Genomic DNA, 23,736 nt, shown 5'->3' on the forward strand with positions numbered 1-23,736 from the left:
TTCTTATCACAGTGTTCGCTGCTTGGGAGACAGATTTTTGGGTTTTACCTAAAGTAATTTATCTGTAAACCCCTTCGATGCGAAGGATCCCTTTTAAAAATTTTTCTAGTAATAACCCAAAATTTTAAAAGCATCCCCATTTTTTATATACATGTGTAATAAATTATATTATATGCACATAGTATATATAGGGTTAACTTTTATACATACACACAAAAACAAAATATATTTTATTCCCACATAAAATATGTTTTATTTTTTATATATGTATTCAATGTGTTTACATATTATATATATAAATATTATTATGTAAGTATATACATTATTATATACACATATACGTATATATTTTATATATGTATAGATATATGAATATACATATATATACAATATAGTATCTAGTTATTATGAATGTTATGTGTATTTTAATTTATGTAAAAATTACACAGAAATATATATAATATATATATATATATATAAAATATTTTATATAAATAAAATACTTTACACACAATAATATAAAATTTTGGTATTTTTAAATATACATATAACATATACAACTATTTTGTAAGTTAAATTATTTATAAACAAAACACAAAACACCACCCCACGTAAAATATGTAATATATAAAAATTTATATATATATTATATATATATAAAATTATATATATAAAATAAAATTATTTTTATTTATATTACATATTTTAGGATATATATTTTAAAAATATATACACAAAAATAAATATATATATTATAATATATAAAATTTTATATTTTAATAATATGTGTGTGTGTGTGTGGGGGGTCTATATAGAAACATATAAAATGTTTTATGTAGTTTTATATACATATGTAAATGTTTTTAAATAGTTTATATACATATATATATAAAAATATAAAAATTAATAAAATAATTTTATAAATATATATATATAATTAGAATAATATATTATAGGTATATATATATATGTGTGTGTGTGTGTGTGGTGTGTGTGTGGTGGGTGGTGTGTTTTGTTGGGGTGTGTGTGTTTTGTGCGCGTGTGGGTGTGTGTGTTTGTTATTAATATATTTTATATAAGGGATATTTTAATATATTATTATATATAATTATAAAATATATTATATATATATATATATATATAATTAAAATTATAATTTTATTAAATATATATATTAATTTAATATATTTTATATGTATATATCTAATAAAAGGTATTATATAGAAATATATAATATAATAATTATATTATATATATATAAAATATATATAATATTAATATATAAACTATATTAATACAAAACACAAATTAAAAATATATATATATATATAATATATAAAATTATATATATATATATTTTATATATATAAAATTTATAGGGTTGATTATAAATATCATAAAAAACATATACAAAATTTTTGTATATTTATCAATATATGTATAAACACACACACACACACACACACCACACACCGTATATATATATATTTTATAATATAAAAATTATATATATATATATATAATTATATATATATATATATTTTATTATATATATATATATTATATATATTATTATATTATATATATAAATATATTATATATATTTTATATATATATATATATATATAATATGTGTGTGTGTGTGTGTGTCTTATATGTACTTTAACCATTTTTTATGTAGGGTATCTAATAAAAATGAAAAATGTATATTTATATAGTTATATATATCATATATATATATATAATTATATATATAATTTTATATATATATATATATATATATTATGTGTGGGGGGTGTGGTGTGTTTGTGTGTTGTGTTGGGGGTGGGGGTGTGATGGGTTTTTTTTTGTGTGTGTGTGTGTGCATGTGTGGTGTGTGTATGTGTGTGTGGGGTTTTAAATTATATTTATAAAACGTAAATATATATATATAATATATATATGGGAATATATAAAATATAATAAAATATTATAATATATATTTTAATATATTATATATATATATTAAAAATTAAAATATATATTATATATAATATAATATAATATATATATTTATATAAAATAATTTTAAATATATATATCGAAATATTAACTTATTAAAAACCACACACACCCCAACAAAACCACACACCCCACCCCACAAAAAAAACCCCACCACGCACCACACACACACGCACACACACACACACACACACACACACACACAACAATATTATATATAATCTTTTATATAATATTATATATATTTTAATAAAAATATAAATAAAAATTTACATATGTTTAAAAATACTACATAAAACTGTATATGTAAAAATATATAGACACACACACACACACACACACACACACACACACACACAAAACACCATAAAACAATAGTTTTACTAAAGATTCGTTAAATTTTTTTAAAGAAAAACTTTTTTCAAAGACCGTCTTCATCTCCAGTGCTACAAAGAATTAAAAAACAAATACATTTGAGAGGGGAAAAGGCCCGGGGAAAAGGGTTAAAAATTTAAATACAAAAATCACACCCAAAAAGCAAAACATAGAAAAAAAAAAAAAAAGGCAAGTATGTAAAAAAGAAAAGACGTGTAAAACACACTATAAAAAAACAAAAACAGTTACGGTAAAAGGAAATACATCGAAAATTGCTGTTTTGGCCCGGCGGTTTATTTTTTAATCTGGTTTCCCATCTTATAAAACAAAAAAAAGTTTTCAGAGATTAGAGGGTTAAATTCTTTTGGGAAAGGGAATGGGGACAGAATTTTGAAATTTTGGGGGTTTTTGGGGTTTGGTTTCCTGTGTGAATGTTGGCAGAACCCCGGTTTTTTCTCAGGGGGTGGTCGCTTCTAGGATTTTCCCCTATTTTTTTTTTTTCATGAATTCGGGGGCTTGAACCAACATGTCTTTAAACCCCAATATGCTGTTTTTACACCCTTGGGCCCTTATAATATATACAATTTTTGATCAAAAGGTTTGAAAAAAAAGGGCTCTCTTTTTAGAAAAATTGCTGGTATTGGTTTTTCGTAAAAATTATATTGAATTTTCAGGGGGAATGAAATTGAGAAACCCCCACAAAAGTTTTTTTCGAACGCAATAATTTAATCGTACGATTTTACAGTAACTAGATTTTTTGGGGTTTTACTTGGGAAAACAGTGTAAGTTTTAAGACAGACAAATCTTAATTTTTAAGCATAAACTCAGGGTTTTGTGAAAAAATAAGCCGGGGGTTTAATTTGTTTCAAAGTAATTTAATAAGAACTTCCAACCAAAAAAGGGGCCAAATGGGTTGAAAGTCCTCTGCTCTGTTTATTAAGATTGGGTATGTTAAATTAAACTTGTACTTCTTTTTGGGCATGCTTAAAAAGCCTTCCCCAAGAAGTGAAAGTTTGGGGGTTTTTTATCAGTTGTGTACAAGGCGGCCGTTTTTTTTTGGGGATAACGTAACAAGAAAGGTAAATTTGGGTTTTTTTTTCTATTTCACAGGGGAAATTATTTTTTGATGTGGGCATTTAAAAAGAATAGAAAAAAATTGGGACACGAGATTAATTTTTAGACAAGAGAAAAAATATCGACTGTTTTATTTTCAAATTTTTGAGTAGGAAATGTGTATTCTTGACGTTACAGGTTAAAAAGATTTGTACGAGTAATTTAAACCAGGTTATAATGAAAGTGCCCGAATAAAATGTGGATCTAAAAGGGGATTTCCCCCTCGGCCCTTTTGGGGGGCCCTACATTAAAAACCCCAAAGACAAAATACGAAAAGATTTTTAAAGGGGCGTCTGGGCTCTATTTCCCTTTTTGGGTAAGTTAACATTTTTAAATTTGGAATTTTGGGCGAAAACAGAAAGTATAGAAAAAAAAATTTTTTTGTTAAAAACACTTCTATTCAGCTAGGGGCTATGCCCCCTTTTTCTGTTTTGTTGTTTTCAAAAAGTTATATATATATATATATATTATATATATATATTATATATATAAAAATATTATTATAGAGAGAGAGAGAGAGAGAGAGAGAGAGAGAGAGATGTGTGTGTTTTACATATGAATAAAATTTTTTTTTTTACTTTCCCTAAAACACATCTAGTTTTTGTATTGTGGGTTTTTCTTCTTTTTCTTCCCTGTTCACACGAAGATTTTTTTTAATTTTTCCCAAGTATAAAAAATTAATTTTATATATATATATATTTTAAATTTTATAATTTAAAATTTTATTATATATTTGTGGGGTGTGTTTGTGTGTGTGTGTGTGTGGGGTGTGTAAAACAAAATGTACACTTTTCTTTCATAACAACATACCCCCCCCGCACACACCACTTTGCACAATATTAAAACAGGGCTCTCCTCTCTCTCTCACACACACACCCACACACACACACCCACACAACGTATGTAGGGAAAATTTTCATGTGTAAAATTACACAAAACACATACACAAGGAACACAAAACACACACACACAAATGTATATAATATATATATATTAAATATATATATAAAATATATATATATTTTATAATACACATACACAAATATCATTATGTACTATATGTATTAAAATTTTCATTTTGTTTTATATATGCGTATACAAAACATATGTATATATAATTTTACATATATTAAAATATATATATATAAAATATATATGTATATTTTAAAATATATATATATATAAAATATATATTATATAATAATATAAATATAAAAAGATATATTTGAGAGAGAGAGAGAGAGAGAAGAGGGGAGGGAGACAGAGACAAACAGGTGCTCCCCCCCCCAAAAGGGCTAATTTTTTTTTTATAAATAAATATGAATCAATAAAAGGTGGACAAAAATAATTGGGCCCGATTTTTAACACACAAAAAAAAAACCCAAAAAAGTTTTTTTGGCCTCTCGGATCTTGCACGGGGAAGGGCTATGATAGCTCTCTGTGAATTTAAAGTTTTTCGATATGTTTTTTGTACAAATTTTCAAAAAATTTTGTTTTCTTAGGCTTTTTTGCTATTTTATGAATCAAAAAACCCAAAACCTCATATACGCATTGTGCTAAAAGTAGAGGGGGTTGAAAATTTTCACTTTTTCTCATTGGGTTTTCCGGTTTTCAAAAGCACTTTCCAACACCTAGACTCCATGCATAAACCTCAATGAAAAAAATAAAGAAGCCTATGGAAACAGTATTTCACTGTTCTTTATTTGCTTCAACAAAAAATAATACGTCAAACCCAAGGGTTTTGGGGGCTATAACGAAAACCAATACATATTTCCTTTTCGAGGAAAGTTGAAAACCCAAAAGCGAAAACTTGAAATTACCCCATTTCTACTTATAATTTCTTTTCTTTTGCCCCAAACCAACAAATTTAAATTTCCAGAGGGATATGCATACAAATCTGTTTCCCTTTATAATACATTTTTATTTTGGGCCCCAATACGTCCCGATGCTTTCGGCGCCACTGTAAAACACACGCACACACCCACAAATGATTTTATAATTTTTATATATGTTAAAATATTTTAACATGTATATTTATGTCCTATATGTATGTTATATTAGACATATATAGTATATGTTTATATATACAATAAAACATGTTATGTTATTTTTTACACATATGTTATAAATATTTATATTATTACAAAATATACACCCCCCCCATAAAGTGTATGCATTTACATATATGTATATATACATAAATTAATATTAAAACTCATTATGCCCGTGAAAAAAAAACAATAATTGTTTTCATTTTTCCCTTTTTAAAAAAGAAGTGTTTTTTGCCTCTACTAAAAAACTGTCATGATGTTTTAAGAAAAAAAAAAAAAAAAAAATCACGTACCATTTGGTATCTCCATTGAAAAACTTTGTGTAGGGAAAATGTAAGGGTCTTTCCCGATCCCACGAATTTAAGCGAGGGCCCAAAAAATGGTATAAGTGTGGTTATTTTTTTCCATATTGGGTAATGGTGGTATTGGGTTTGTGCCCGTTATTAGTGCTTTCCCTTGGGCCTTATTATTATCATATTGTTACACTTATCATTTAAAGGATTTTCGAAAAATTTTTTTTATAGTATAAAATTTTTGGGCTATAATTTCCCATTTTTGCTTTAAAGATCATAATCGTTTTCAGTAAGACATTGTAGTGGGGGACTGTATAATGGTCATTAATGTCAACAAGATTTCCATTATTTTTTTCCAAAGAATTTTTGCATGGTTTTAAACAACCCTTCCCCAAGTTTTACCCTTTTTTTGAGGATGGGAAAAGGGGTTTCATTTCCCAAATTTGAAAAATTTGAAAGCAGGTAAGTTAAAGGTGCCCAAATCTTTCGTTAATTCAATTTAAAGGTGTTGGGCATGTTCACCATTTATTGAAAACCTTACCTGGATTGTGACTAAGTTGGGAAAATTTTCGAATACCCGCTCGTCCGGGGAAACCCTTTCGATCCAGAGGGTATCCGGGGTGGGCGTTGTCAGGGTAAATTTCCATGGGAACCCTAGTGATTGAATTTGGATTTCGTGAAGGGCCCTCCACTGCTGGGGTCCCGCCTTACAAACGGTCACGCTACGAAAGGTCGAAATCCAGACCTTGTTCTTTCCCTTTGGGGAAGTAGGAATCTGTTTGGGAAAAAACCCGTGGCACTCAAATAGTTTTCCCAAACTGGAGTCCCACCATCCAAGCTTCCTGGGGCTTTTTTCGGAAAAGAGTCTGGAAACTCGGTACTCAGGGGCGGTACCGAAAAACTCAGAAGACTTTTGGACAAAGTGGTTTTGGTTTTTCCCGGCACTGCCGAAAAAATTTGTATGAAAATTTATATTCAGAAAAGTTTTCAAATGTTTTTCAATTTTCCATTTGGGTAAATGCATTAAATTTTTTTGTGAGGAAATTGTTAACTAATAATAATTGAATAAAGAAAACATAGCGCTTTAAAAAGGGTATACTTTCACTTTGTTCCCCAAAAATTTTTAATTTAATGGCATTCCCGCGACCTTCATCAAAAAAAAAAACTCGATACCATTGTTTTCGTGATGAGGCCAAACGAAAAAAAGCGGACCCGTTGCCCTGATTCCTCGCCCCTTTTTGTTTTTGATTCAATTGGTTTTTTTTGGGGAAAATTCTTTGTTTAGGGGCGAGGGCCCCCAAATAGAAATTTTTCATCTTCAATTTTTTCCCGGGATCCCTCAAGGCATTTTTAAGGGTGGGATTTAAAGTCTTCCCAAGTAAGTCTCAAAACTCTCCATTTACGGGCAAAAATTTTTAACGCTCACACCCACGAAAGTGAGTTCTTCTTTTAGTTAAGGGGGAAGGGAGTCCTTGTGTCCTTAAAGATTTATCCTTATTTTTGTAGCCTAAAAAAACTGGGGTAAAGTGTGGCAGTTTTTGAAGTGTTTCCCAACACCCCGGGGGGAAATGACTTCCAGGGGATTTTCCCTAAGACCCCAAATACAATTGACAGTGGGTTTTGCAAGGTCCGTATTTCTGGACTTAGGGGTGTACAAAATGGATTCAAAAAGGCTCCCCCCAAAAAAAGTTGATGCCGCGTTTATTTATGAATCGATGCGTTCCCAGTTCTGTCAGCTAGTAAAACCCTGGGGCAAAAGGCATCACGGATTCGGCTTTCAACGATGAGCAAGTCTGAATTCGGGCAACACCATCCACATCCCCAAACTACGTTTTCTGGACGAGAGGGGAAAGGGGCCTCCGTAAGTATGTGGTATGGGGTTTCAAAGCCCTGGGAAAGATGGGCTTATCCCAATGCAGCTTGTCTACAGGGGCAAGTAATTTGGGGACGTTCGGCATCGAAAAACGGACAGTAAACTGATTTATGGACCCCCGAAGAACAAAATCTTCCTTTTCGTCAAAAATGATGACCGTTTTGGGCCTGCCACCAGAATGGGAATTTCCTATGCCAAAAAACCCGGGTGATTTTTCATTCCAAAAGTCCTCTCCCAAAAGGCTACTCTTTGTTCAGGGTTTTTTCTTGGTCCCTGTGAAAGTAGACTGGAATTTACCAGGTGTCTGGTTTTCTTGGCTCGATAATTTCTTTAAGACTTCACTGGTTTGGGGAAAAAGATGGGGGGTAACTCATAGAGTGGGGGGGTAAAAACATGTTCAGCCAGAGGTGGTGGATTACCGCAAAATCAAAGGGGTTTGAAAAAACTTCCTTCATTTAAATTGGGCGGAAGTAGGCCGCTTGTGACAAATGTATTCCCGCCCCGCAGTTAAAAAAAACGTCAAAAAAGCAGCATGCTTTTATGACCCATGGTTTTTGGGGTTTAAGAAGAGAACCAGTGCTTCTGTTTTGAGAAGTCTGTGATCCTTTAGGGCTTTCCTGGTTTTGGGGAACGCTTCACCCATCGTCACTGTAGTGGGATAAAAACCGCCCCCGGGATCCAAAGAATCAGCGATAGATTTCCCGGTTTGCAAAACGTATTTTCCGTAGATTTTGTGCAAGAGGAAGTTGGGCATCGTGTTGCTTTTGGGGACAGGAAAACCCCCCTGGGAAAAAGTAGCCGTTGAAATTACCAAATTTCGGGTTTCAAGAAATGTGTGGGATACATACATACAAAAATATAAAGGAAAAAATTAAAAAAATACAACATACAAAATAAAGTATATAAATTTTGTGTATGTATATATATGTAGTAAAGTCTAATTTGAGTATATATATGATGTATAAAATATAATGTACATATTTGCTTTTGAATATTTTTATTAAATATATTTTAATAAATATAATATAAATAGATTTATACAAATAAATAAATATATGAATATGCAAATGTATATATATATACATACATACATTTTTTATGTATACAAACACAGACACACACACACACGCACGCACACGCACACACACACTCACACACATATACAAATTTGTTTATGTATCTGTACATTACCATTATAAAATATATTTTATATTATATATATATCTTATATTTTATATATATATAAAAATATAATATTATATAAAAAAACCCCACAACATATGTATATAATATATGTTGGGGTTTTGGGGTATAAATTAAAGTATAAGTTTTTTTTTATTATGCATTATATATATTATCTATCTGTCTATCCCCTCTCTATATATATGTTTAATAATATTTGTATCTGTTTGGGGGTTTATGTACAATACACAACAAAAACGTGTGGGGTACACAAATAGAAATGTAGACATTTATAGAATACAGACACATACACACACGGGGAAAAATATGTACATATATTATAAAATAAAAAATTCTTACACTCATTTTATATATTTAAAATTATATACACACCCCAAAAAAAACACCCCACACACACACACACCGCGTTATGTTTTTGTGAGTAGTCTAACATTTAAAGCTATGGGGATGGAAACCCAAAATTTAAACACTCCTGCCCCGTCTCCCTGGGAAACCAAGACGGGGCCGGCAAACGGCCGCCGCCCCCAAAGCTAGCCCCTAAGAGGGCCTTTTTTGTTGCTGGTGATCGGCCCAATCCCCGAGCCTTTTTAAAACAGACTCGGTTTTTCGAGGCTTGCCGGTAACATGTTTGATTTCGGGTCTTTACTGAAAGCCCCTTTATTTCTAAGTTTTTGTTTTGGGTTAGGGTTAAATAATTTGTCGGATAAGTTTTTTTTTTAACTCATTAGTTCTTATCACTGTAACCCCTGCTTAAAAAGGAAAATTTTGTTTACCCCACAGTACAGTAAACTGTGAATCTTTTTTCTGCGAAGGGCCCCCTTTTTAAAAATAACAAAATTTTTACGCAATAAACCCAATTTTAATTTTCTGTTACGGGAAACGTTGTCCTATTCTCTTTAAATTCGAAAGGTTTTTTCATTAACATTTTTTAAAAACTTGCCCAAAAACTATCCCGCGTAAAATAATGCCTGTATTATTAAAAAAAAAAATTGTAAAGTAGTTGTCAGGGTTCTTGGATTTTTTTAAATTTTCCGTTATTTCCTGTGCCTATTTATATCAGTATTAAAGTACGAAATAAAAAAATTTTTCCCTAAGATATTGATAATCATATAAATTTACTCCCTCAGGAAAATTTGCCTATACAGTACTTAATTTGAAAGAGTGATATGTATAAAGGATATATTTTGGATATATATTAAAATATTTTTAAAAAAAAAAAAAAAAAAAATATTTATATATAAAAATATAATTTTAAAAGATACCCTACAACACACACCCACACACACACACACCTGTATGTGTTTTTGGGGCCCAAAAAAATCCCTAATTTTATATATATATATAATATATATATATATTAATATATATATTATATATATATATATGTAATATAGCCCTTATTTATACACATTAAAATTTCCCATAATATTATAAAATATATATTATATTAAAATATATATATATATATATATATATATATAATATAATATATATATTTTAAAAATGCCCAAAAATACACACAGAACCAAAACCACACACCACACAAACACCAAAACACACACAAACATATCTATGAAAAATGTATGATATATACACAGTGGGTATATAATTATATCCCTATACTTATAAAATAAAAACCCCATATTAATAATATGTATATAAAAATTTCAAAACATACAAAACATCCCTAAACAAATCACTTATATAGATAAAAACAACACACCCACACCCACACACCACACACACACACCCACCAAAAACACACACCACACACACACACAACACACACACACACAAAACCACACAACCCCCACACGCGCACGCACATGCCCCGCACACACACCACACAGATATATATAAATTTTAAAATTATATAATATTAATTATTATAAATTTTATTTTAGACTTGCTATAATATTTTTTTCAGCAGGGCGTTTTCCCAAAAACGACCGCTTATCTTCAATGGGTACAAAAAAAATTACAAAAAAAAAAATTTAAGCCGGATAAAGGGAAAGGAAAAAAAGTTTTAAAATTATAAAACCCAAAACACAAAAATAAACGAAATATAGAAAAAAAAAAACGAAAAACAAGGGAAGTATGTATATGAAAAAAAAAATTTAGAGGGAAAAGGAGGTTTTAGGTTTTTTGGGGTATGGGGGACAGAATTTTTTAAATTTGTTGTGGGTTTTAGGTTTTTTTTTTCATGTGTGAATTTGGGGGGAGAACGCCGGTTTTCTCAAAAGGGAGGTCCCGGTTTTCCCAGGATTTCCCAATATATTAATGAATTTTGTGCTTTTAACCAAAAATGCCCTTGCCCCCCCTTTCCCAGTAAATCAGCTAGGACACTTAAAAAAATATAAAAACCAAAGTTTTTAAATCAGTTTTAAGGGAAAAAGGGTTTTCTCTTTTGAAAAGGGGCTGAATTTTTGTGGTTTTTCCCTGAAAATTTTTTTTGAATTTTTCCCTGGGGGGAAAGTATATTTGAAACAAACTCACAAATTTTGAAAGGGAAAAACTTAATCGTTCAATATGGTAATTAAATATATTTGGTTTTCTTAGGGAAAAATGAATTTTTTAAAAAAGGGCAAATCTTTAATTTTTTAAGCATAAACTAAGGGGGTTTTGGAAATACAGCCTGGGGATAAATTTTTTTAAAGAATTTAATTTAAAAACTTCCATACCCAAAAAAAACCAAGTGGATTGAAGTCCCTGCCCCTGTTGATTAAGATGGATATGTTTTTTTAATTTTGTATTCTGTGGTGCATAGTGAATAAGCATTCCCAAAGAAGTTAAAGTAGGGTTTTGTATTTCAATTTTGTACAGGCGGGCCGTTTTTTTTGGGATAAACGGGAAAAGAAAAGGGAAATTGGGTTTTTTTTTTCCCATTTTACAGGGGAAGTTATTTTTTGATGTTGGTCATTTTAAAATAGAAAAAGAAAAAATTGTACACGGATGAATGTTTAGACAAGAGAAAAATATCGACTGATTTTATTTGCGAAATTTTTATTAGTAGGAAAAACGTTTTATTCTTGGGCGTTACAGGTTTAATGATTCGTACGAGGAAAAATTTTGCCAGGTTATAACTGAAAGTGCCAGAAAATAAAAAAAATTGGGGCTAAGAGGGTTTTCCCGATTTTTCACTTTGGGGGACCTCCCTTTAAAAACCCCAAAAACCCACAAACCCGAAATTTTTGCACTTTTTGGGGGATCATAATTTAAAAACCCGCACAAAAACCCTGAAAAAATATAATCAAAAAATTTCATCGAGGAATATTTTTTAAAAGGGCGGTGACTCGTTTAAATCGTTTTTTTTAAGTTAACATTTCCCCAGGGTTTGGGAAATTTTTTACAATCAGAAAGTATGGGAAAATAAAATTTTTAAAGTAAAACAGCCCATCAAGTAGACTAAAACCCCTTTCCCTTTTTTTGTTTGTTGTTCCCAAAATGTTTTATATTATATATAAAATATTAAAATATATATAATATATATATTTTATATATATATATAAAATAAAATAAATAGATATGTGTGTCATATGAATATTTTTTGTTTATACGTACCAAAACACAAAAATCTAGTTTTTTGTATTTGGTTTTTCCTTCTTTTTTTTCCAAAAGTATCAAAAACCCCGGAAGAGTGGTTTTTTTCCGTTCAATGTAATTTATATATATATGTGTGTGTATACATTGTACACATTTCATTAAAACCCATACATCTTGTACCCAGCAAATTTTGCACAATAATACACCCGACTTAAAAAACACCACCCACACACACACACCCCACCCCAAAACACAAATATATATTATATTTTATATATATATTTTAAAATATATATAAAATACACAAATATGTATATATGTACATAAAATGTAATATGTACATATAGATATTTATACATAATTTTGTAAATATATGCGTTTTGCACCATAATGTATAGTTTTTAATTATATATATTTATATATATATTTTTATATTTTAAATATATAAAATATACAATATATATATATATAATTATATATTTTAAAATATATACAATATATATATATAATATATATATATATATATATATATATATAAAAAATAAAATAGAGAGGAGAGAGGAGAGGGGAGAGAGGAAAAGAGAGAGAGCAGGTGCTCGAAAAGGGCTCATTTTTTATTTTAAAAAAAGATGGGAAACAATAAAAGCTGGACAAAAAAATATTGGCCCCGATTATTTAAAATCACAAAAAAAAAAACCCAAAAAAGTTTTATTGTCTGGGTCTTGCACGGCAAGGGGTAATGTTTGGGTCTCTCTGAATTTAAAGTTGTCGATATGTTCTTTGTACAAAAATTTAAAAAATTTTTTTGTTTTGGCTATTTTCTATTATATGAATCATAACCCAAGGGCCTCATATGACCGGCATTGTGCTAAAGTAAGGGGGGGTATTTTTAAAAATTTTTATTTCTTCATGGTTTCCATTTAAACGCACTTTCCAGCACCCAAAACTCCTTAAAAAAATGCATTTAAAACCCCAAAGAAAGCAAAAAAGAAGCCTAAGAAATCAGTATTTACACACCCCACACACACACACAACCCTACACATTTTATAATATATATGAATATTAGTATAATATACCTAATATGTAAAGTCTGTATATGTATGCCTATATATTTGAATATATATGTTATATGTTACATATATCCCTATATACATTTTTTTTGTTTTTTGTAAAACCCTATTTAAAATATATATATATATAAATAAAATTATATATATATATTATTTATATAAAATATATATATTTATATTATACCCCATATATTACACACCAAATACATGTGTATCATATAATATAGTATATATACCTAAAATTTAAAAATTTACACTCTTATGCAGTGCAACTAAATTGGGTTTTCATTTTTCGTTTTAAAATGAAGTAGTTTCTGCCCCTACTAAAAAACTTTCTGATGTTTCACGAAAAAAGAAAAATTCACGTATCCATTTGGGATTCCCCTTTAAAATCTTTTTGTAGTAAAAATTACGGGCATTGGGTCCCACGAATTTTAAACGAGGCCTAAAAACTGGGATGAAGTATGGGGTATTTGGTTAAATGCTGTTTTAGTGCTACCCTTGTCCTTTTTATTATCAGTATTGTTACATTATCACTTTAAAGGATTCTCGAAAATTTTTTTTTCTAGTATAACTTTTTGTCTATAATTTCCTATTTTTGCTTCAAAGATATTATAAAACGTTATCATTTAAAAACATTTTTTGTGGGACTGCTATAAGGTCCAAGTTTACCAAATACCAAATTTTTTTTTCCCGATATTTTTGCATGGTATAAAAAACTTTACAAATTTCCCCATTTTTTAAATTTAAAGGGTTTGGGAAAAGGGGTTTCATTTTCCCTTTTGAATCTATTTTAAAAAACAGGTAAGTTAAAGGGGCCAAAATCTTTCTTTAATTTAATTTAAAGGTGTTGACTGTTTACCCTGATTGAAAAACCCTTTAACCGGATGTTTACTAAAGTTGGGGAAAATTTTTTGAAAACACGCTCGTCCGGGGGCCCCCTTTCGACCCGAGGGTATCCCTGGGGCGATTGTAGGGTTTTGCCATGGGAAATGGATTTAATTTTGGTATTTTTTGTGAAGGGCCCTCCACTTTCTGCGTCCGCCTTAACCCTCGGTCACTGCTCGACAAGGTCGAAATCCAGAAACCCTTTTTTATTTCCCTTTTGGGGAAATTGGAAAACTGTTGGGGAAAGCCAGTGGGACTCCATAGTTTTCAAGGTTTGGGGGTCTCCCCCCATTTTCCCAAAACTTCCCTTTGGTTTTTATCCCCAAGAGATTTTGGAAACTCGGTACATCAGGGGGGCGGGAACCGAAAAACTCAGAAGACTTTCGGACAATGGGGGTTTTGGTTTCCCGGGGGTCACTGCCGAAAAAATATTGTATGAAAATTCATATATTTTAGAAATGATTTCAAGTGTTTTTCAATTGGGCCCTGGGTAAAAGCATTTGTTTATTTTTATGAAAATTTGTTAACTTTAAAAATAATTTATAAAGAAAACTAGCTGCTTAAAATAGTATACTTACACTTAGTCCAAATTTTTCTAAAATTTAAAAGGCATTCCAGCGACCTTCATCAAAGAAAACTCGATACCATTTTTATCGCGATGAGGCCAAACGAAAATGCCCGGGCTGTTTTCCCGTGATTCCTCGCCATTGTTGTTGTTATGGGCAAGTGGGAAGCGAATTCTTTGGGGATTGAGTCGAGGGACAAAAGTAAAAGTCTACATCTTCAAATTTTTTCGGTATCCCCAACGGCATTAAAAGGCTGTATTCAAAAACTTCAAGTAAGGGCTCCAAACTTCCCTTTACGGACAAATTTTTAACACCCACCCCCCAACGAATGGAGTTCTTCTTTAGGGGTTTAAAGGGGGAAAGGGGGGTCCTTGTGTCCTTTAAAAATGTTTTCCATATATTTGGTAGCCCAAAGAAACTGGGATCACGTGTGGCATTTAGGGGGAAATGTTCCAGCCCAACCCGGGGGGAGATGTACTTTCCCTGGGGATTCCCGACGACCAATTTCAATGGAGCGGGTGGGGGAAGGGTCCGTAATAAAATGGCATTAGGCTGTACAAAGATTATCAAAATGTCTTTCCCAAAGGGGTTGATGCCGCGTTAATTCATGATTTTCGATGCGTTTTAACCCGTTTTTGGGCAGCTATGTAACCATGAGCAATGGGATCACGGGGTTTTGGCTTTCAACGGAGCAAGTCTCGAATTCGGGCAACACAAACCACATCCCTCGAAGTTTACGTTTTCTGGACGAGAGGGGGGAAAGGCCCCCCGTACTTTTTGTGGTAAAGGGGTGCAAAGCCCTTAAAAGATGGGGTTATCCCCAAAGAACTCGTTCTACAGGGTTTAAATAAAATTTGGGGAAAAACCTTTAGATCGAAGCGGAAAGGAAGCTGTGATGTAAACCCCGAAGAAACTTTTTCTCCTTTGCGATCAAGATATGACCGTTTGTCCTGCCCCCAGAATGGGGAATTCCCTATGCCAAATAACGTGGTGAGTGTTCATTCCAAAAGTCTCACGAAAGGGTACTCTTTGTTCCGGGGTTTTTCTTTGGGGCCCCGTGAAAAGATTTGGGAAATTTAAACCCGGTGTCCCGCGTTTGCTTGGCTCGATAAGCGCTTCAATGACTTCATGTTGGTGAAGAGATGGGGTGTGACTTCAAAAGAGTGGGGGGAAATACAACTGTTCAGCCGAGGGAGTGGAGACCGCAACATACAAGGCGTAGACAAACTCCCCCTTCATTTATAATTTTACGGAAGTAGGGGGCTTGCTGACAAAGTATTCCATCCCCTTTAGTTAATGAAAAAAGTCAAAAAGCCCAGTGCCCTGACGTGGGTTTTTGGGGTTTTTGAAAAAGAAACCAGGGTTTTTGTTTGAGAATCTGTGATCCTTGAGGTCTTTCCTGATTTTGGGAAATGCTTCCCATCGTCACGGGATGGAAAAAATCAGCCTCGGGACCCAACGAATCACATGGGGTTTCAGGTTTTTCATTTACGTATGTTTCCCTAGATTTTTTTGCAAAGAGGAAGTTGACATCGGGTTTTGCTTTTGGGCCTCAGACCCACCTGGAAAGAGTACATTTTAAAAGACCAAAATTGGGGGGTAAAGTTTAGGGTATACGAAATTTGGGAAAAAAATATCCATAATTAAATGAAATATATTTTTCATAATATTATATTAAATATATAATTTTACATAACACATAAACAAAGTATATAAATTTTACATAACCCGATACACAAATCTGTTTTGGTTTACTGATTGTAAATGCGTATATTTCCCTATATATAAAATATATATATAATATATATATATATAATATAATATATTTTTATATATGTGTGTGGGGGTTTGTGTGTGTGTGTGTGTGTGTGTGTGTGTGTGTGTGTGTGTGTGTGTTTCGGGGTGTGTGTGTGGGGTTGGGGGTGTGTTTTTGTGCGTTTTGTGTGTGTGGGGTGTTGTGTGTGTGTGTGTTGGGGGTGGTGTGTGTGTGTGTGTTTTGGGGTGGGTGTGTGTGGCTATATAAATATGTGTCATAAAATGAAATGTAAATTTTTTTATGCATTATATTTTAAAAATATATATAATTTTATTAAAAAATATATAAAAAAATATATAATTTACATACACCGGCACATTTGTATATATATATTATATATATAATATATAATTATATGTATAATAATTTTCTATTATAATATAATAATATATATAATTTAATTAAATATACATATACACCCCACACACCACACACACACACACAAAACACCCCACACACACACAAAATATATATATATATATTATATTAATATATATTATATATAAAATATTATATATAATAATTTTATATATTATAATAATATATATATATAAAATATATATAATATATATACACACACGTTTTTGTGTGTTGTTTGTGAATGTTTTAAAAATTTTGTAAAGGTGGAAAAAAAACTCACCTGCCTCGTCTCCCCGGAAGCCAAGGGTGGCCAGGCCCGGCCGCCCCCACCAAAACTACAATAGGAGGAAAAATTTATGTTTTCTGGGATCGGGCCCATCACCTGGGGCCCTTTTTACGAATCTGGTTTTTCGAGATTTTTCCGGGAGAAAAAATATAGATAATAGGTTCATTTTCGGATAACCCACGTTTAAACTTGTACGTATAGGCATGAATTTTATGCCGGTTTTCATTTAATTTTTTAAAAATTTTTCAATTTTAATAACACATTCACTGCCCGTTCCTTCTTTTTTTTTTTCACGACAGTGGAAAGTGATTTTTTTTTCGCCAGGGAAAAAATAAATTAATACAAAATTTTTACTAATCACATTATTTTTGTTTTATATTAATTTTAAGCAGTAATTAATTTCTTATATATAATTTATTTTATGCCCCCCCTTCTCTCTCCTCTCCTCTGGCTCTCCTCTTCCCCTCACAAAACACACAAAAACACACACACACCCCACACACACACTTTTAAAATATATATTATAAATTTTTATATATAGTATATTATATATATAAAATTTTCCACACACACATTTTAAAATATAAAATATATATATATATATAGATAACACACCACATATAATTTTTAATTAAAATTTTAAAAAAAATATAATAATAAAATATATATAAAATAAAATTTTAATATAATATATATATTTTAAAAATATAATTTACATTTTATATTTTACCTTAATATAACCCGTTTATATAAATACCACATTAAAACATTTTTTATATAATTTTTTATGTACATATATCTAACGTTCCCCATACCATTTATCTTATAATTATAAATTCCCCAAAACACACCCACACACACACAAACATATGTGTATTATATATTATTAAATATTTTATATATATTTATTTTATATATATAATATATATATATATATATATAAATGTTATTTTTATAATTTTACAATACATTTTTCCCTTTATATTTATACATAAAATATAAAATTAAAAAATATTTCATACGTAAAATATAATTAATATTAATTATAAAATATTTATTTATTATATTATTCCTATTTTACCCGGAAATTAAAATTTTATAAAAACATACTAGAATATATGCATATGTACATTTATATATATTATAAAAATATATATTATATATTATATATAATTTTAAATATATATATATATATTTTTATACATTCTTTTTAATATATATATTTAAAATATTATTATATATAAAATTTTATATATATATTATTTTATATGTGTGTGTGTGTTTGTGTACATATTTAAAAAATTCACTATATTTGATATTACAAAATAATATCTATCTATTTTGTCGTCTATTTTATCTATCTATCTCTCTTGTACAAAACCACAAAACAAAAACACACACACACACACAACACACACACACACACACACACCCACACACCCACACAAAAACACACACAACACACAAACGCACGCCCACACAAAACACAAACCCCACGCCACAAAAGACCACACCGCATATATATATATATATATTATATATTTTATAATAAAATTTTAAATATTTTATTGTATTATGTATGTAGTATATACATTATTTACAGATACACACACACACACATATAAAAAACTATAAATGGATGTGTTTCACACAGAAAACACAACACCCCCCACACCAACCAAACACCCACACACACCCCCCCCAAAACCACACACCCTATATAAATATATATATTTTATCTATATATAATATATATTATAATATATATAGATTTGTAATAATAGATAGATAGATAGAAGATTAAAATAGAATTTTTATTATAATCCCCTTATAAATGTATATAATACATACATATATAATGTTAAAAATATATAAATATATAAAATATAATATAATTTTAAAATATACTATAAACAAAACATATACAATATAATAATATAATATTAATATATAATTAAAATTATATTAATAATGATGATAGATAGAAGATGATAGATAGATGATAAAAAAGATTTTAAAAGGTTAAAAGATAGATAGATAAAAAAGATAGATAGATAGATACCCACAAAAATATATTTACAATTTATAATGTGTTTTGGGGTATGGGAATTATCTATTTTGTATATATTATATATACAGGAAAACACACACAAAAAAAACCCACACACAAAACACACACACACACACAAAACACACACACACACACCACCAAAAACACACCCACACACAACCCCACACACACACACACACACAAAATATATATAAACCCAATATATATATATATATAATATATATATAATTTTATATATATATATATATATGTGTGTGTGTGTGTGTGTGTGTGTGTTTTGTGTGCGTGTGTGTGTGTGTGTGTGTTTTGTGTGTGTGTGTTGTGGCATATGGGAAAAAATTTAAATATATATCTATTCACATAATTTAAAGTAAATTTTTTTTGTGTGTATTTTAAAATATATGTACATAAATAATTTTAAAATATGTATATTGGGATATATAAATAATTTTATCTCTATCTACAAAAAATACATATATTATATGGGATATTATAATATAATATATAAAATATATATATATATATATAAAATATTTTATATGTGGGGTGGTGTTTTGGGTGTTGGGGTGTTGGGGTGTGTGTGTGTTTGTGTGTGTGGTGGGTGTTGGGGCTGTGTGTACGTGTGTCTGTGTGGGAAAGGGGTTTATTGTGGGTGGTTTTGTTACGGGGGTTTTTTTGTTTTTTGTGTGTGCGTGTTTGGGAATTTTAGTATATATATGTATATATATAATTTTAATAATTTACTTTTGTATACATATAAGTTTTAAACTGTCATCTATCTATTATTTATATATATATATATATTATTATATATATTATATATATATATTATATATATATATTATTATAATTTTGTATATATAGATACACACACACACACATTCACACCACGCCCACAACCCCCCCATACACACCAAAAAACATATATATACATTTCATATATATAATTATAAATATTAAATTTTATATATATATAAAATTTTATATATTTTATATTTTTAAAATATATTATGTAAAGTAAAATATATAAAAATAATATATCTATAATGAAGTATATCAAATGTACTCAGAAAGAGTATAATATTAAAGATAATTAGTGATATAGTAAAGGCAAAATTTAAAAAAGCCTCCACTTGAGAGGTTTAAGTTAAATGTATGAAATGTTATTTTCGTTTACAGTTATGTGTTTACAGTTATGTGTTATCTGTTCAGAAAACACAAACTTCTTCTATCATCTCTTGACTGTAGTAGCAAAGATTCTTAAAAAAAAAGAAAAAAAAAGTCATAATAATTAACGAGCACTTGATACTAATTATAGTAGTAGTGGTGTAATACAATGTCAATGACAGCGACTGCAACAATGATAATGAAAATAGCAAAGACAAGAAAACAGCAACAGTATTGATATAATAATGATAATGATCATATTTCTAATATTCCAACTTCTACCACTGCTACTATTAGTACTACGAAAGATAATAATGATAAGCAGTATTACTATGAATAACCAGTGAGAAGAATAAAATAAAATAAGATATTTGCAATTATACAAATAGTCCAGATAATGAATATTTCTATTGTCTGATGATTTTTTTGTACTTATTCAGAAAAGGATAGAGACAGAGAATTGGAAACTAAATGAAGATAAATAGATAAATAGATAAAAAAAAAAAAAAAAAGTGTAACCATCAGCTAGTCAACCATGCCAGCTATACCATTATCGTTATTCGAGCAACAGCTTTATTTAATTCTATTTTGCCTCCATCACAAGGGATATGAATAAAATAGTTGCATGGTTTAAGATATTAGCATTAAGTGTAAGTATAATAATTATGTGTATATCATTTTTATATCATTATGAATTCCATTATCGTATAAACATGATACGTCTTTTAAAAAGAATTCATAAAATTATTTGGTTAGGGATAATTTTTTTTCAATCGTGCATAAATAATATGTATCGTATAGCATGGGTTGAAGATGATATTAACACTAAAATAAGAATGTTTGTATCTTTTATATTTTTTTTGCTACAAATGAGAGGATAGGTGGATAATTAAGTCAATAAAACAGACAGTGAAAGGCGCAAATTATTATCGCAATACATACTTTGTATTTCTTAGGATTAATGAATTATTTATCAAAATTTTAAAGAAGATAAATAATACATGTGGTATTTGTTGAAGTCTTATCAATTTCTATTAGCTAATGGTGATGGATGTGTTCACCATAATTGAAGACCTTTACTTGAATGTGCTTGAAGTTGGGAAGGTCCTCAAACACGCGGTCATCAGGAACTGTACGATCCAGAGGGTAGCCATGTGGGCGATTATCAGGATATTTTCCATGAGCACCATAGTGGTTGAATACAGTATTGTCGTGTAGTCCCTCTACAGCTGCGTCAGCTTCACCATCCGTCACAGCTACGACAAGGTCGAACTCCAGACCCTGTTCGTTACCCTTGGGGAGGAGGAAACGGTTAGGAATGCCAGTCGCACTCTCGAACTCTGCAAGTCCGGAATCTGCGCCACCCAAGGCAGCTTCGGTCTTCTTGAAGAGAGTGTCGAAACTTGGTACATCAGGAACAGTTACTGCTGATTCTGATGACTTACGGACAATGTGGTTTGATCCGGGAGTCACTAAAAAAAAATATATATATATTAGTAAAACAGGTATACGGATATTATTATATGGTTCATCTATAAATCTGATCCGACATATTCTTTTTAAAAGGGAAAATCGTTAAAACGTAAAGAACAGATAATTGACTTAAGACATTGCTAGAAAATACTCACACTTAACCCAAAACTTGTCTAGTTCAATAGCATTCCAACGTCCCTCGTCGAAAGTGTATTCAATGCCATTGTTGTCACGGTGAGGCCAAGCGAAAATGCGGACTGTTGTGAGAACTTCCTTATCGTTATTGTTTGTAATTTCAATGTTGTATGCGAAATCTTTGTGGTTGAGACGAGGAACGTATGTAGAAATGTCTACATCCGCAACTTCTTTAGTGTCATCAACGGCATTAATAAGACTGTACTCAAAGTCCTCAAAGAAAGTCTCTAATTCACCATCAACGGATAGCTTTTCAATACTAACACCTGTGAAAGTTAATTCTTCCTTTGAGTATGGGGGAAGAGAATCCTTATGTTCTTTGAAGATATTATCCATATATTTGTGTAGCCTGAAGAAACTGGGGTCACGTGTGGCAGTTTCGAAATGTTCTAGAACACCAGGTGGTAGAGCGTATTTTCCATGTGGATCGGCCTGTCGACCGAGTACAATATGGGCAGTATTATGCAAAGCCCCATAGTACTGGACATTAGGACTATACATTGAGGATTCAATGATATCTCCAAGAACGTCAATGCCACGCTCATTCATGATGTCAATGCGATTGCCTTGCTTGTCAACAATATAACCATGGGCAATAGCATCACGAATTCGGCTCTCAACAATGAGCAAGTCTCTGATTCGGGCAACACCGTCCACATCCTCGAAGTCTACATTATCTGGACGAGAGGGGAACTGACCTCCATACTTGTAAGTGGTGTGAGGAGCAAAACCTTGTACGATGGGCTTACCCCAGTGAAGTTCACCGACGGGATCCAAGTAATTGGATAGACGTTCAGCATCAAAGCGAACGGTTAGTTGATGATGCACCCAGAAGAAGTTCTCTCCTTTGCGATCCAGATGATGACTATATTCATCCTGCCACCAGAATGGGAATTCCATATGCCATGTAACGTGGTGAGTGTTCATTCCAATGTCCTCTCCGAAATAGGCTACTCTTTGTTCAGGATTTTTCTTTGTTCCCGTAAAGGAAGACTGGAATTTACCAGGTGTCTGTGTCTGTTTGGCACGGTAAGCTGCTTCAATGACTTCACTGTTAGTGAAGAGATGAGGAGTTACCTCATAGAGTGGAGGAAGTACAATGTGTTCAGCCAGAGGTGAGTGGATGACTGCAACATACAAGGCGTAGACAAACTCTCCCTCGTTCAAACGCTGACGGAAGTAGGCGGCATTGCTGACAAATGTATCCCAGTCGTTGCAGCGAATGAGAACATCGAAGAGCATAAGTGCTTCATGGCGCTGTCTTGGGTTGAAGAGAGAGAACCAGTGCTTCTGTTCGAGAAGTCTGTGATCCTTGAGATCTCTCATAATTCTATGTACCGCCTCACCATCGTCACTGTAATGGGACAGATCAGCCTCCGGGTCAAAGGAAT

General features: G+C 30.7%; 1 protein-coding gene across 1 annotated transcript in view; it reads right to left on the reverse strand.

Annotated features, from left to right (window-relative positions):
* Positions 1-21,508: 21,508 nt before the first annotated feature.
* The window catches only part of LOC119576354 (hemocyanin C chain-like), a 2,841-nt gene continuing 613 nt past the window's right edge, over positions 21,509-23,736 (reverse strand). The window contains exons 2-3 of the mRNA XM_037924004.1: positions 22,306-23,736; positions 21,509-22,149 (exon numbers count right to left, since the gene is read on the reverse strand). The exon at positions 22,306-23,736 is cut by the window's right edge and continues 93 nt beyond it. Of these exons, the coding sequence (XP_037779932.1) occupies positions 21,716-22,149; positions 22,306-23,736 (1,865 nt within the window). The 3' untranslated portion in view covers positions 21,509-21,715. The remainder of the gene's footprint in view (positions 22,150-22,305) is intronic.

The sequence above is a fragment of the Penaeus monodon genome, chromosome 8 (assembly GCF_015228065.2).
Source record: "Penaeus monodon isolate SGIC_2016 chromosome 8, NSTDA_Pmon_1, whole genome shotgun sequence".
Taxonomy (NCBI): Eukaryota; Metazoa; Arthropoda; class Malacostraca; order Decapoda; family Penaeidae; genus Penaeus; species Penaeus monodon.